This window comes from Microcaecilia unicolor, chromosome 4 (assembly GCF_901765095.1).
Source record: "Microcaecilia unicolor chromosome 4, aMicUni1.1, whole genome shotgun sequence".
In the NCBI taxonomy this organism is placed as follows: domain Eukaryota; kingdom Metazoa; phylum Chordata; class Amphibia; order Gymnophiona; family Siphonopidae; genus Microcaecilia; species Microcaecilia unicolor.
The window spans coordinates 168086568-168103416 of NC_044034.1; the positions used below are offsets into that span (position 1 = coordinate 168086568).

The 16849-nt window shown below is 45.3% G+C and overlaps 1 protein-coding gene across 5 annotated transcripts in view; it reads left to right on the plus strand.

The window, feature by feature from the left end:
* The window catches only part of NR1H3 (nuclear receptor subfamily 1 group H member 3), a 116299-nt gene extending 106503 nt beyond the window's left edge, over positions 1-9796 (plus strand). For all 5 annotated transcript variants that reach the window (XM_030200903.1, XM_030200902.1, XM_030200905.1 and 2 more), the window contains 2 exons: positions 8001-8095; positions 9133-9796. In XM_030200903.1, the coding sequence (XP_030056763.1) occupies positions 8001-8095; positions 9133-9279 (242 nt within the window). In that variant the 3' untranslated portion in view covers positions 9280-9796. The remainder of the gene's footprint in view (positions 1-8000; positions 8096-9132) is intronic.
* The last annotated feature ends 7053 nt before the right edge of the window (positions 9797-16849 follow it).

Sequence of the window (16849 nt, forward strand, 5' to 3'; positions counted from 1 at the left end):
GTGGCACCATCACCATTACCCTCCCGCACCAGATTATGCGCTCAACTAAGGACTAGATCTAGAATTTTTCCTTCTCTCGTCAGCTCCTGTACCAGCTGCTCCATAAAGCTGTCCTTGATTTCATCAAGGAATTTTACCTCCCTAGCATGCTCCGATGTTACATTTACCCAGTCAATATCGAGGTAATTGAAATCACCTATTATTATTGTGTTGCCCAGTTTATTTATTTATTAGGATTTATTTACCGCCTTTTTGAAGGAATTCACTCAAGGCTGTGTACAGTAAGAATAGATCAAACATGAGCAGGAAGCAAGTAGAGCAGTAAAAATATTCGAACAATACAGAGTATGGCATGGTATACTACTTGCAATGACAACACAATATGTACTAGAACATTATAATTGGTAGTGAAGGGTAAGGCAAAGTTGTAACATATAGATAAGTAAGAAAGTAGGAAGAATTAGAAAGTAAGGTGATTGATTTGAAGAAAGTTGCACGTGAGATCAGAGAGATGGTTAAATATTATCTCAGCTAGGGTAGGAGTAAATAAACATGTCCCTCTGCAGTATGTGCAGCCCGAGTCAAGCCTTGTGTGTGTGAGTGAGACTAACAAGTTAGTTACTTCTTCCGTTAAAGGCTTGGTTGAAGAGCCAAGCTTTCACCTGCTTCCTGAACAGGGCCGGTCCTAGGGTCTCTGGCGCCCCCCTGCAGACTATGAGTTGGTGCCCCTGCCCCCCCAGCATCTCCTTTCTCTCTTCTCCCACCCTGCCCCTGTCCAGCGATTCTCCTTCGCCCCATCCCCCGCCGCCCTTGGTGCTTTTAATCTTTAATTTACCTCCGTTCCAGCAGCCGCGTCATTTGAAAGTTTTGCCCCGTCTCTAGCCTTCCCTCCCTTTGTGAGTGCGTTCTGCAGTCCCGCCCTCGAGGAAATGACATCAGAAGGCGGGACTGCAGAACGAACTCACGAAGGGAGGGAAGGCTAGAGACGGGGCAGGGCTTTCAAATGATGCGGCTGCTGGAACGGAGGTAAATTAAAGATTTAAAGCACCAAGCACCTGCGGCGCTTACCCCACTTACCGGGTTTGACCGGCCCTGTTCCTGAAGTAGAGGTAGTCTTGGGTTAAGCAGAGCCTTTCAGGCAATGCCTTCCAGAGTGTGGTGGCTACTCCAGAGAAGGCTCACTTGTGGGTATCACATCGTGTAATGCAGTGACGTAGCCAGACTTGACATTTTGGGTGGGCCCAGAGTTAATATGGGTGGGCACTATGTATATAGGTATGAGTAGTGTTTCTTGTGATACTACAAAATAAGGCCTTAGAATGCACTTGATGATGGATTTCTAGGTAGTCTGCCTAACAGCTGCATCAGCGCAAACCACGTACATAACAGAAAAACCAATATTTTTAAATATAATTACATTTTCCCATATCTTAAAATTGACCAGACATAAGTCTACTACAGTGGTAAACCTCTCAACACATGACAGAATCTTGCAATATAAATACACAGGAAAGATGTATTCAAATTCTGGTAGCACCAGTGGCGTCGCGAGGGCAGCTGACACCCGGGGCGGGTCGCCGCTGCGCACCCTCCCCCCTCCGGAGCGCAACCCCCCCCCCCCCCCCCCCCGCCTGAGAACATACCTGGAAGGCGGTGAGGGGCGGGCGGGAGAGCCAATCCGCCGAGTGCACGCCGCTGGGGGGTGTCGGCGCCTCGCTGGTTCCCTGCTCTCTCTGCCTCGGAATAGGAAGTAACCTGTTCCAGGGCAGAGAGAGCAAGGAACCAGCGAGGCGCCGACACACCCCAGCGGCGTGCACCCGGGGCGGACCGCCCCACTGCCCCCCCCCCCTTTCCTACGCCACTGGGTAGCACCTCAATAATAGCAATACTAAATCCCTCAACTGTCAGGTACTTTGTGAAGTAACACTAAATCCTGTAAAGAAACTTCTTAGAGCCTATGTTGCAAATCTGAACATGAATACCAATAACAGTACTTTTATAAATGCAGCAGGGCATATACATAACAGCAATACACTTCCCATTGGAAAAGTCAGACAAGTCAGACTCATACAACCCGACACAAACTACATGCCCACAGAATCTCTCACCTTGGTCACATGCAGAGCATATACCAACTCTCATCAATTACAGAATAGAGAACCATACATTAGCAATTGTCCTGTAGCCTGGCATCAGTCCATCCCTGCCCTTCAGCCTGGCATCGGCTTTTCCCTTCCCTACCCCACCCTCCATTTCCATATCCCAGCATCAGCCCTTCCTTTCTGTACCTTACCCTCTTCCCCATTTATCCCCATAGCACTGTATCAGCCCTTCTCTTCCCTTCCCAATCATTCATCCCATAGATAAGCCCTACCCTAGCCCCCCACCCCGCCCTTTAGCCTAGCATCAGCCTTGTCCTACCCCCTACCCATCCTCCCAAGGTCTTGGATCTCTTTCCCCCCACCATGAAGGACACCAGCATTAAATATGACTTTTTTATGCCCTGGGCACTGCAGAGCCCACCTCCACCCAGAAACCTGCCTATATTAAATTAAAAAAAAAATTAAAAAAATTTGTAACCCGGGCACTGCAGAGAACATCCCCCAAAAAACCATCAACATGAAAAATATTCAACCTTTTTTAGATTGTAACCTGAGCATTATACAAATGTATTGTTGGTGGGCTTCTGGGTGGGGGTGGGCTCTTCACTGCCTAGTGAAAAAAGGTATATTTAATTATTAAATATGCTTTTTTTTTTTAACCTAGGCAGTGAAGAGTACACCCCCACCCACCATTACACTGTACACGATGTTAACATTTTTAAAAAAATATTTATTTCACCTGGCCTGGGCAGCTGGGCTTCGGTGGTGGTGGTGGCAGATAGTGGTGCAGACTCAGAGCGCAATCATTGTGCTCTGCTCCATGTGTGCTGTTGTGGGGCCAAGGGGGAGTGCTGAGGCCTGGGTGGAATCAACAAAATAAGGCTGATCTTCATTCAGAAGCAGGGCAGAGTGGAGGAACCGCGACGGTAGCCAGCACTGCGGTGCCATCGTGCATGAGGGGGAGGAGCAAAGCAAAACAGCAGAGTCCAGAAACTTCAGATTTAAACTGGATGGGGACTCAGGGAATGAGTGACGGAGTAACAGCGCCGTGTAACAGTACAATGGCTGCACTAAAAACAAAATTAGGCAGAGGAGGACCGGCCAGCTGCCTGGGTGGGCCTGGGCCCACCCAGGCCCACCCGTAGCTACACCCCTGGTGTAATGTCTTTTGGAGAGGTGTAGTTAGTGAAAGTCCTTGGGAGGACCTTAGTGTCCTTGGCGGTGTGTGGAGGATCATCCTATTCTTCAGATACTCTGGGCCATTTCCTTTCAGGGCTTTGAAGATCAGACATAGAGTTTTAAATTTAGCCCTGTATTGTACTGGTAGCCAATGACATTTTTGCAAAAATGGTGTGATGTGATGTCACGTCGCTTGCAACCTTCTATGAGTCTTGCTGCTGCATTCTGAATCAACTGGAGCTGGTGCAGGCCCTTTGTAGTCAGACCATTGTATAGTGCATTGCAGTAATCCAGTCTTGATGTTACCATGGCATGCACAACTGGGATAAGATTTACCTTCTCGATGTAAGGAGAGAGGCAGCGTAGCTGTCGCAAATAGTAGAAGCAGCTCTTGAAGGTTTCTTGGATTTGGGGAATCAGAGTAAGTGTTGAATCTAACTGTATTCCAAGGTTCCTGACTTGTGATTTGAGGGGGAGTTTATACTTCCCAAAAGGGATTTTGATGTCAGGTATGTATCCACGTGTTAGGGACCCAGAGAAGTTCGGTTTTACTTGGGTTCAGGCAAAGTTTGTTGTGTTTAGCCCATTCTTGAATTGATGTTAGACAAGTGATCAGTTTATTCAAGGCTATAGGTAAGTCAGGTTCAATGGATATGAGTAGCACTGAGTGTCCATTGACCGAATCAGCTCAGCTAGTGGCTTGAGGTAGATATTGAACAGAATAGGTGACAGTATTGATCCTTGTGGTACCCCGCAGGTCAGTGTCCATGGTGGTGATGAGTTGCTTCCAATCATTATGGATTGTTGCCTGCCTGATAGATAGGATCTGAACCAGGCAAGTAATACCTGTTTCTGTCAGTCGTGCTAGCAAGATATCATGATCCAAGAGCTGCTGAGAAATCTAGCAGTCCTAACATTGAGGCGAATCCCTTGTCTCGGTTTCTGTGAAGATCATCTAGCAGGGATACGAGGACCGTTTCTGTTCCATAACCAGGTCTGAATCCAGGTTGACATGGATCTAGCCAGTTACTCTTTTCTAGCCATTCATTAAGTTGAACACAGACTGTTTGTTCTATGAGTTTCCCTAGAAACGGGATGTTGGATACTGGCCTGTAACTTTCAAGTTTGTCCTGGTCAAGGTTGTTTGTTTGCGTCCCTAATTTCCTTTAACATTTCTGCATCCGTCTGTTCATCCTGGCCAGGCGGACGGTAGTACACTCCTATTACTATCCTTTTCCCCTTTACACATGGAATTTCAATCCACAGTGATTCCAAGAAGGGTTTTGTTTCCTGCAGAGTTTTCAATCTGTTTGATTCAAGGCTCTCATTAATATACACTGCTACCCCTCCACCAATTCTATCCACCCTATCACTTCGATATAATTTGTACTCCGGTATGACAGTGTCCCACTGGTTATCCTCCTTCCACCAGGTCTCAGAGATGCTTATTATATCTAATTTTTCATTTAGTGCAATATATTCTAACTCTCCCATCTTATTTCTTAGGCTCCTGGCATTCGCATATAGACATTTCATACTATGTTGTTTGTTCCCAGGGCTGCCGAGAGACTGGGCTGGGCCCGGGACAAGGCTGTCTCTGGCCCCCCCCCCCCCCCCCCCCCCCCCCCCCCCCCCCCCCCCCCCCCCGAGGTCGCCGCCGCCGCTCCCCTCCGTCCGCCACCGGACCGGGCCCCTGCATTATATGTAGATCCTTCAAGAGGTAGTGTGTCATGATTTAGGCTCTACACCTTTTCTGATGTTTTGGTGCCACCTCGGTAAGGCCAAAACACAATCTCTCCACTGCAGAACACTATACACAAACTTGTGCAAAAACACACTCATAACCTTACCAAACCATAACAGCACTAATTCCAAGGACAGGACGAGCTACAACCTTATGCGTGGAAAGGCAGCACTGTAATTACACCATGCTCTAAAACACCAGTACACTACCTAATGAAAAACAAAAAGGGCTGCAAATACTACACACTAGCAGAATACTGCACCTTGATCAAACATGAAAAACACATGACAACAGATATAACACAAGGAACTAGAAATAAAAAAAATATGAAGGCAAAATACTGAACTGGAAAGTTATCTCAAGAAGTCAGACTCAGCATGCAGCAATACTAGAAAAATTGAAACTTATCACAGATGCACATTTCCAAAAGCTGACATATTCCAATTAATACATTCTTAATAAAATACTTTTTTCTACCTTTGTTGTCCGATTTAGTTTTTCTATTCGCTTTGGTCCCAGTGTCTTCTGTTTTATGCAGTGTCTTCTTTCCATTTGATATTTTTTCTCTCACCATGTCCACCATCCTCCTGTGTCCTTATGTGTCCTGTCTACCATCTGTAGCCCTGTCCCTATCCTTTCTCCAGTTTCAGCATCTGCCTTCAAAGTGTTCCGATCCAGCCCTTAAATTCAGCAATTTCCTCTCCATCCATATCAGGCATTTCTCCTCACTCCCCTCCCCTCCATCCATGTGCATGTACTTCTTATCATCGCTTCCCTCCATCCATGTCCAGCATTTCTCCTCTCTCCCTTCCCTTCCATCCTTGTGCATCTCCTTCCTTTGTCTTTTCTTCTCTTCATCCTTGTCCAACATTTCTCCTCTCTTCCCTGCACTCCATCCATCCATGTCCAGCATTTCTCCTCTCTTCCCTCTCCTCCATCCATGTGCATCTCCTTCCTGTCTTCCCTTCCCTCCCTCCATCCATTCATGTCCAGCAACTCTCCATTGTCCCCTGGCCTCTCTTCCATCCACCCATGTCCAGTAAATTTCCTCTCTCCCCTGCCCCCTCCATTCATTCATCCATCCATGTTCAGCAATTCTCCTCTCTCCCCTGCCCTGCCTTCCTGTCCAGCGATCGCTTCTCTCTCACCCCTGCCCTCCTGTCCAGCGAACTCTTCTCTCCCCCCTGCCCTCCCATCCATTGTCCAGCGATTCTCCCTGCCCTCCCTCAGCTCCCTGATAGCCCTCCTCGCTCACCATTCCTTCCTACCCCCCCCCCCCCCCCCACGCGTTTAACCATTTTACATTTCTTCCTCCGTCGCCGGCAGCGCTGCCATTCATTCTCACAGGCAGCTCCGCTCCCCTCTGTTGCGTCCATCTGGCCCTACGTTAGGTAAACAGGAAGTGCATCAGAGAGGGCCGGATAGACGCGGCAGAGGGGAGCGGAGCTGCCTGTGAGAATGAATGGCAGCGCTGCCGGCGACGGAGGAAGAAATGTAAAATGGTTAAGCGGGGGGGGGGGGGTAGGAAGGAATGGCAGGGAGGGCCCGGAAGGAATGGCGCGCGAGGAGGGCTGTCGGGGAGCTGAGGGAGGGCAGGGAGAATCGCTGGACAATTGATGGGAGGGCAGGGGGTGAGGAAATCTCTGGATGCAAGGGACATGCAGCGCCGGGCCCCCCTGGAGGCCCAGGCCCGGGGAATTTTGTCCCCCCTGTCCCCCCCCCTCTCGGTGACCCTGTTTGTTCGTATTTACATCATGCTTAGTTCTTGACAGTATTAATTTGCAATCTTTTGTCTGATTTTTATTTAAGGACACCTGAGGTTTGAAGAAAGGAGCTCATTTGCTCTGGCCCATGGCAGTGATGTCATTTGCACTATAGAGGGCCAGAACCACAGTAGCGCTGTTGGTGAGAGTTAGTCTGACAAGTGATAATGACAGTGAATTGTAAGAGCCACAGCCCACTTCTTCACTGTACCTCTGGACAGCTCCCCTTCCTAACTTGATCCTATACTTTAGTGTAGCCCTGAGGACAAACGATTTGGCACCCCTGCCCTAGGACACCATGGCTTCCTATTTAGGTAGAACTCTCTATCCCCATAGCCCAACACAAGGGCATTTTTCTTAGGGAATGGATAACTTAGGTAAATTTCATTACACTGTAAAAGTATATTGTTGGACCCTATAGGGATTTTTCATACCAGGAGCTGCAAATTGAACAAGGCAATATCCTCTAAGGGGAAATGCCTGCCTCCCCTCTTCCCATCCTTAGAGAAAGATATTCTTTTCATAAAGGGTGGCGATACTATGGAACATTTCGGTTGCAGGAGCGGTCATGGCTGCAACACAAGATCAAAGCTAAAGTGTGCAAGATTTTGGAAGAGAGGTTTGGGGGATTTTAAGATGAGCATCATATCTGAGTTTGGGAAGGAATTATTTTCACTGCTGCATACTTGTGCTGAGAGGCTGATCCAGTGCAAGCTTTATCCCACTGCCTGCATGGACTTGTAATCTTGCTTTTCTTAATGAATGCAGTGGAAGGTAAGAAATTTTAATTCCTGCAGGCTGATGGGTAACCCCAGGATGGGATCAACTTGTCAAGTAAATATGAGAACTCCGACTGGAAACAATATTTACAAATAAGATTAATCAACTACTATGCTGCTGGGTCTTGCCTGGACTAGGGCTGGAAAAGAATATGGGTTTTCTAGGTGCAACAAGAGTTACCAACTCACATTAGGTTGAGCGAACAGGTTGATTCAGTCTAGGTTTATTCTTGTTGTGTACATAGAGATATTGTTCTGATTATCTTCTAAAGGAAACCACCAAACCTGTCAGAATTACAACTGCATGCAGGCAAAAAAAAAAAAAAAATCAGGGCTGAATCAGCCTGTTTGATGAATTGTAGGAGAACTGGCAACCCTAGATGCAACAGGACTAATACAATTGTGTTTATATTTTGAAAATGCTTCTCTGCAGATCGTCCAAATGTCCAGGATCATCGCTTGGTGGAACAGCTTCAGCAGACATATGTGGAGGCTCTTCATTCATACATTTGTATACACAGACCCAATGTGAGTATTCCTGACACCCCCCCCCCCCCCAACACCACCAGCATCAGAAGATCAATAAAATACTTTGAAGGGGAGTACATTACTCCTATCCTTTTCATCTTTGCATTGGCTATCTATGGAGAAGCGTTGTTCCTTTAACTTGATGTTTTATCAACCAGCGTCGTCATATTTTTTGAAAAATTACCTGTTTATGTACCTAGTCATTCTTTAAGTTCGCAAAATGAGAGACCTAATTCTTTTAGGCTTGAATGTGCTCTTAGGTGGGCATTTTCTTGCTCTCTGGCTTTTCTATGGACTATTCCTTCATATATTAGGAATAACTGATTATCTTAGAATTTTGTAGAAGTATTCAAATGTTTTTATTTAGTTTTTTGATAGGCTTTTTATTTTTGGATTTACATGGGTACAGCTTTGGTTTGTTTTATGGGACAGGATTGATATTATATGATTTGGGGGCTCATTTTCAAAGCACTTAGACTTACAAAGTTCCATAAATTACTATGCAACTTTTGTAAATATATGTGCTTTGAAAATATCTCTCTTTATGTATTGTTCTGGTTGTAGTGTCCTTTATTTTGTTGTTTGTATGTAACTATTGTGACCCACTCTGGATATAATCGGTAGAGTGGGCTAAATACACACATGAATGAATGAATAATCCTCCTGTCATGTAGAATCTCTTCCATGCTACTCCATAGAGCTCCCCCCATACTCATCGCTCCTCCAGCATTCCTTACATGACCCATACCAATAGAGTGTCTTCATCATTCTTAAGTTCTTTTCCACAGCCAGCATTGTTTCACTGTTCTCTTCAACTCCTTTTAATACTCTCTTCTAGAAGCAGGTAAGAAGTCAGCTTTCAGTTGTGTAGAAAGTGGGGATAGCTCAGCTGTTCTGGCTCTGAAATGGTTTTGCAGTTGCTAAATAGTTTTGCTGGCTGATCATGTTTTGTGGGATTCATCTGCCTCCTTTATTTACATTAATGTATGTAAATATAATTTTGCTTTTGCTAATTGTCCGTTTCTTTTGCCCTTTAGGATCAACTCATGTTCCCACGTATGCTTATGAAATTAGTCAGTCTGCGTACCCTCAGCTGTGTCCATTCAGAGCAGGTGTTTGCACTTCGACTGCAGGACAAGAAGCTGCCGCCCCTCCTGTCTGAAATTTGGGATGTTCATGAGTGAGTCTGCAGGCCCAGGACTCAGACACTTAGGTGCTTATTCATGAGCTACATTTTACACAAACTTGGATGTGCAATCCTACTTCTGTATAAGATCTATCTTCCACATTCTGCAGCTGAAGCAAAGGAGCTTTTGAATCTGGGCCTCTCTTCTCCCAGATGGATAATATGAGTAGGGAATGCAGAGGAGACTATAGCACTGGGGATGTAAAATTAAAACTTGGGAGAAAAGACTGTGTTTACTGCTACTTTATGGTTCCCAGAACATGTGAGCTGTCTGTGGTGGAGGGGGGCAGGTCCTAAGCCCTTCCCTCAGTCATGATGATAACGCATTGTGTCTGCACAAACCTTTGACAGGAACAGAGGAGACTGACTGTTTTATTTTCTTACCCTATAAAGATGTTCATACTCAAAGGTATTCTGTGACTATGCTTAGAATGGTTCCCGAATCCCACTTCTCTGTCTTTTGCTGGCTGCTTTGGTTCAGGCATTTAAAAATATATAAAGCTAATCTTTATTTCTATGTTTCTGTCTCCTTTACATACTTAAGATCCTGCAGGATACATTTTGTGGCCTCTTAGTGCAAAGGGACATTTCTAAGAGGCCAGCACTAAGGGAACAGGGCTAGGGATGATTGAGGTTCAAGGGGAGGAGGGACCTAGTACTTTTCTCAAAGAAAGGAACTGAATAGTGGAACATCCTAGATATCTCTACTTAGACCTGTGTCTAACATATACATAAATGATCTAGGAAAGGAGTAATAAGAAAGGTAATGAACTATGCAGCTGCGTAATTATTCTGTTTTTTTTAATGTTTATTTTTTTATTGAACTTTAAACATGATAGAACAGAACATAGAAACCAACAAATGTCCCAATCCCAAACAGAGGTGTAGCCAGGTTTTGACATCAAGGGGAGCAGACTTTTCTAAAATAGGCGCCAGTGCAAGGCTGAAGGGCTGGAAGAAAGGGGAGGGTTAAAAAATCCTCATGGACATATGCAGTCAGTGACTCATCTGTTTTGGGAGGCTAGGGTGTGGTTGGGGTGGGGCTAGTTAAAATCCTTTAGGGTGGGGGCAATACCCACGTAAGCAGTAAAGGGATAGTAGGGGTACTTTTGAACACAGCAGTGAGGGACCCGTTCGGTGTGTCTCTGGTGCATATGCACTAGCTATTTCCCCCTAGTATCTCTGTTACTGTGATGGTATTATGCACACTGAATACACTCTAGAGAAAACATTCAAATAATGTACCACAATAATGCAAATTATTAAACAGAACAGTATTTGCAGTATTCTGGAAATATATGCAGGTACTTTAACACTGGACTCCTAGTCAGTCCTAGCTCCCAGTCCAGCATCTTCCTGTTGGCTACGTGAACAGTGGAATTTAGCAGAACTGTAACAGAATTGTTATGGTTACTGGCAACCATAAAATAGCCTATCAGATTTTTTAGTAAGTTGCCAAATGACCAACAGGCTGTAGATCTGCTGGTCTTTAGTTTACTGTACAGTTACCAAACATGTTTGGAAAAAGTATTATCTGTATTAACTGTTATCTTATGGGTTAGAGAAGTGGCCTGAGAACTAGGGAAGCCAGGGATTACATCCCACTGCTGCTCCTTGAGAGCTTGGGCAAGTTATTTAACTCTGCATTGCCTCCTGTACAAACTTAGACTGTAAACCTCTAGGGATAGGAAAATACCTGTTGTACATGAATGCAACTCACCTTCAGCTACTACTATGAGAGGTATGAGCTAAATACAAACCCAACATCCAATACCAGGCAAATTTTGAGGTAATATAGAAACCTACAAAAGTCATTCGGGAACAGTAGAGCAACTCTACCATAATAGCACTAACATCTAGGAATCTCACAACAAGGGTTTACCTAGGAAAAAGCAGCAACATAAATATTGTAGTAGGCACTAGAACATCAATATACCTATTGAAAAAGATTAACAAGCCAGATTAATACAGACTGATCCTACACAGACATTCAGTGCTTAACAGAATACCTAGCCTCCTTCACACACACAGAACATAGACCCTCATCATATACAGAATAAGTAACCATAACCTAAAAATATAAATATACAAAAATTAATCTGAACCTTCAAGAAGCCAGATATTCAATACATTGTAACACAAGAAATAAAGAAACAGTGATGTGTGCAAAACAAAAACAGCAGTTGCAAATTTAAAAAACTGATATATTCCATTCACTACATTAGAAATTAACAAATACAAATCAATAAAAAAAAAAAAAAACAACATAAGGTGATATATTTTCATTGCACTAACTTAACACATTATTTGATTAGCTTTCAAAGACCAAAACTTCTTTCCTTAGGCCAGGGTGGTATAATGCTTTTATGGTATACTGTCCTGACCTGAGGAAGGTGGTTTTGGTCTCTGAAAGCTGGTCAAAAATATATTAAGTTGGACCAATAAAAAGTATCACCTAATTTTCCATTTTTTAAATTTTTTTTATTAACTTTTGGAGTTGACTAAGGGCCTCTTTTACTAAACCACACTAGCGATTCCTGGCGCAGCAAATGAGAGGAAGCCCATTCAATTTCAATGGACTTTCTCTCATTTGCCACACAGGAATCGCTTGCACGCCTTTGTAAAAGAAGCCCTAACGTGGCTACCACACTAATTTAATCAGAATTACAAATAAAATTCTTTTTCTACCTTTCTTGTCTAGCCATTTAATTTCTCTGCTTTCTGCTTCTTCAGTTTTCTCTTAACTCTCTTGCCAGAGTTTTCTGTCCATTTCTCGTTTCTCTCTCCTTTCTTCTAAACTTCCTCCACTACATTCATCTCTTGACACTCATCTTTCAGCTTTCTTCTATTTTTCTGCATTTCTATCCATTTAGATTTTATTCATTCTTACTACCAGTCTTTAAGCTCCCTTTTTTCACTGAATCTACCTACATTTTTCCCTCACTCAAGACCATCTATTCTCCTTTCTCTTATTCCCCAGTCTTTCATTAACTCTTTCCCCCTGTCATATAACATCTCCTCTCTGTTTCTTTTTCTCCCCTTCTCCCTCCTCCACTATGCAGCATTTCCTCTTAGTATCGCTTTCTCCCCACCTCAATTCAGCATCTCCACTCTTTCTCTCCCTGGCAACCAGCATCACCTCATCTCTCTTTCTTTCTCTCATTTCCCCATATCCAGCATTGCCCCATCTTTCTCTCTCCTCCCTTATTCAGCATTGTGATCTGTCTGCCTAGTGGTTAGTACAGTGGACTTTGATCCTGGGGAACTGACTTCAATTCCCACTGCAGCTCCTTGTGACTCTGGGCAAATCACTTAACCCTCCATTGCCCCTGGTACAAAAATAAGTACCTGAATATATGTAAACCGCTTTGAATGTAGTTGCAAAAACCTCAGAAAGGCAGTATATCAAGTCCCATTTCCCTTTTTCTCTTCTCTGCCATTCAGCATTGTGATCTGTCCCTCTTCACCTATCCATCATTGCCCTCTCTCTCTTCCACCCAATTCAGCTTCACCCCATCTATCTCTCTCTTCCCCCCCCCCCCCCACATCCAGCATCTCACCCTCTTCCTCCCTATCCAAGATCACCCCCTCACCCCTCCCCCATGACTACATCACCCTGTCTGTCTCTCTTCCTGCCCCGCACCCAGCATCATTGTCTCCCTTTCATCCCCCATCTCTCTCTCTTCCTATCCACCATCACCCTGTCTCTCATTCCTCATCCAGCATCATCTCTTAATCTTCCTCCCCATCCAGCATCATTCCATCTCCGCTTCCATCATTATTCTGTCTCTCTCTCCCTCTCCCCCCCCCCCCCACCAGCACCACTATCTCTTCTTCTCATCCAGTATTTCTCTGTCTCTGGTACCTCATCCAGCATGATGAAGTCTCTGCCCCCCCCCCCCCCCCAAATCAAGTATCACCCATCTCTTTCTCTACCTTTACTCTCTCTTCTCTTTCTTTCCTATCCCATCCACCATGGTGCAGTCTCTGTTCCCCCCTCCCCCCATCAAGCATCACCTCATTTCTGAATCTCTTATCCCTTTTGTAGGTCTCTTCACCTCAACATTCAGTGTCATCCCCTTTGTCTCTTCCACTTTCTGTCCTGATCATCTTCTTTAACATCTTTCAAGTTCGGAGGAAGAGCAGCACCGTATTAGCAGTAAAAACAAAGTGAAAGCATACACGGGACCATTTTACTGCGAGCGTGTGCGTGCATGCATGCCACTGCTGCTCTGTCAGTCACACTCCCTCTGACCCAGGAAGCTGCTTCACTCACAGTCCACAACAATTTGTACCTGTGCCAATCACTGCCAGCAAAAGCAACAACAGCCTCCTCAGCAGCAGCAGAAGAATCAGGGCCAGGAGCTGGGCGGCCACAGCTCTGGGAGGAGGGCCAAAAACATAGACAAGACAACAGACAAGCATTGAGGGAGGGAGGCACGGGGAAAAACAAAACAGCCCCTGTGCTTGCAGCAGCCAATGCCTGCACATCTCCCCTGCAGTCAGATAATAAGATTGCACTTGGGCGCGCATGATTTCATTGTGGTGTGCCGGTGCCAACAAGTGGGCAGAGGACAGGGGCGCGTTTGCCTGACTCGTAAGTTGGAAAGTAAGGGAAAGATCAGAGGGGCGTGCTGCATGACCAGCAGAGCACAGCAGCAGCGGTGCATACAGGAAAGTGGTCCCGCATGCTTTCACTTTGTTCTTACAGCTGATATCACTGCTGCACTGCTGCTAATCTTGAAAGGTGTAACAAAATGATCGCTAGAGAGGGAAGGGAGTGGGTCCAGCAGCAAAATAGGCGCCGTTTTTATCCAAATCTGTTTGGGGGAGCAGTCGCTCCCCCTAGCTATGCCATTGATCCCAAACCTTCACAGGAAGATAGCTAAGAACATACTGTCACTCTTCAGTATGTGGCTCACATTGCTAATTCCCAGTATAACCCTCTTATTCCTCACCCCCTCTTCCTCCCTCTGTTTCCCCCCCACCCCTGCTCATATTATTACTGTTCCCAGCATAACAAAACTAATCCCATGTGAGCAGTGCAAGCATCCCCCAATTCAAAGAAGCCATATAACGCTCAAGGCAGCACAGGTAACCTCTCAAGCCAGCTTATATAGGCCTCCCGCATTTACAAAATTGTGTTATCTTATTTCTGCGAAGAGCAGTGAGCTTAGACATAAGGTAGACAAAATTTACCTTGCTCTGGACCTGTAGGAGAGAAGGTACCTCTTGCTGCTTCCAGGCTGTCGCCAGTAGCGGGCAACCTGCTGTAAATATGTGATGTGCCAGTCTGCGACCATGCACACACAGCTCAGTGGGTCCGAAATTGAGCAAGCAGCTAGCTATAGTTGGGTTTACCCACAGTCCCAGAACCTTTGACACCCAGTTAGCTATTGCTCCCCAATACTGTTGTGCATAGGACAAGACCACCATATAGGTATAGAGGTGCCTGACCCCCGCACCTATGCCAACACCTATCGGACCCATTCCCATATGTAGCTTTCAGGCACACTGGCGTGAGGTGCCAATGATACAGCAGTTTATATCCATTCTCTATTAAACTACTAGATACAGATACTCTCAAAAGATTTTTATATATCACCTTCCATTCATGATCAGTATAATGGGTTCCCAGGTCCTCTTTCCATTGTCTGACACATTTTAAGGGAGGCAGTAGCTGTTCTAGCACGGACCTGTAAAAATATGATATACATCCCCTGCCACTACTCCCTTGTTCAAGTGCTGTGATTGAGTTCAGCAGTTCCCCCTTGGCACAACGCTGGATAAAATCAACCAATTTTTTTTTTTTTGTTACATTTGTACCCCGCGCTTTCCCACTCATGGCAGGCTCAATGCGGCTTACATGGCAATATGGGAAAGCATCTCTCTGGCCCAACCCATATTCCTTCTTCAAATCTGAAAAAATCTACCCATATCCCCTTCTCTCATACTTGCCCCAAAGTACATAAGCCTTGGCCTTCCCAAAGTGTATAGGTATGATCCTCTTGGCCAGGGGTAAATCCATCTGCAAAGCGTATGGGGGTGGCAGAAAAATAAGCTTGACCCGGAAGGAGACAATTGGGTGTTGTACGCCAGAGTTTGAGTGGATAATTATAGGGTTAGTAGTACATATAAGCTTGCCTAAAAGCTGTGCCGAAAGTCAGGACAACACCCATACTGGGGTTCCCTCCAAATAGGACTGCTCCATTCTAACCCAGCTTTTACGCTGGTCATATTGCCAGTTCACCAAATATTTAAGTTGGGCAGTTTGATAGTAAGCTCTAAACTTAGGCACCCCATCCCCCCTTCTCCAGTGTTGAAAGAGCATTTGTTTCTGCACCCTTGGTGGTTTCCCCTTCCAAATAAACCGGAAAACTCATCTGTGCAGCTTTCGAAAGAACTGATCAGGTACAGGGACCGGTAGGGATGCAAATAGGTATAAAAGTTTGGGGAGCAAATGGCATGTACTCTGCCCAACCAAGAAATATGCAAACTGCCATCTAGCTAAATCTGCCCAAAGCATCTGCAGCAGCCTGGGGTAGTTAGCAGGAAACAGTCCCTTCCAAAGTAGGCATCAAGTTGACGCCCAAATACCTTATCGAATTGACAACCCATCTATAAGCAAAACGCCTTTGCAAGTCACCCAACCATGGTTCAACCACCGTAAGGTTTAATACCTCTGATATAGATTTATTAATCTTGAATCCTGATACGTGCCCAAAAGCATTGAACACATCCTGCATAGTTGACAGGGATTCCATGGAGTCTGAAAGCGTAAATAAAATATTGACAAATAAGAGAATCTTATTTTGTATTCTCCCACATCGGATACCTCTAATCAGGTCTGAACTACAGACCAAATGAGCCAAGGGTTCCATAGCCAAAGCAAACAAGACTGGCGAGAGCGCACAACTCTGCCTACTGTCTTAGGTCCGCTCAAAACTATCTGTATAGTCCATGTTAATCCGCAGATTCGCAAGAGGCTGTGTATGCAAGATCCGAATCTAGAGCAGATACTGACCAGCAATGCCCACTCCTTCCAAAACTCAGAAAAGATACCACCAGGAAACCCTATTGAAGCCTTCTCAGCATCTATATTGAGGATCACTGCAGGGGTATGCCTCTGATGGGCCAGCCAAACTGTTATCCAGCATCTGGCAGCCGTGAATAAATCCCAAATGATCATCCATCACTAAACTGGGTCTGTAGCACTGCAGTCTATTGGCTAAGATTTTCGTAAAGATCTTATAGTCTACCCCTAGCAGGGAAATTGGGCGGTAGGATCCACACTCCAAGGGGCCCTTTCCAGGTTTAGGGATCAAGGTCACCCCACCCAGTTGCCAAGACTGTGGCAGCACCGACCCCTCCGTGAAAAAAATTCAACAGCCGAACCAACGGGCCAACTGGATGACCCCTATATAGTTTATAGAACTTTGAGGTAAAGCCGTCTAGTCCCTGGATCTTCCCCTGGGGCAGGACTCAAATCACCCATCCCACCTCTTCCTCTATTGGCTTCGAAAGCTGATCCACCTCCGCAGGAGTTAACCTTGGCAGCTCCAGATGCA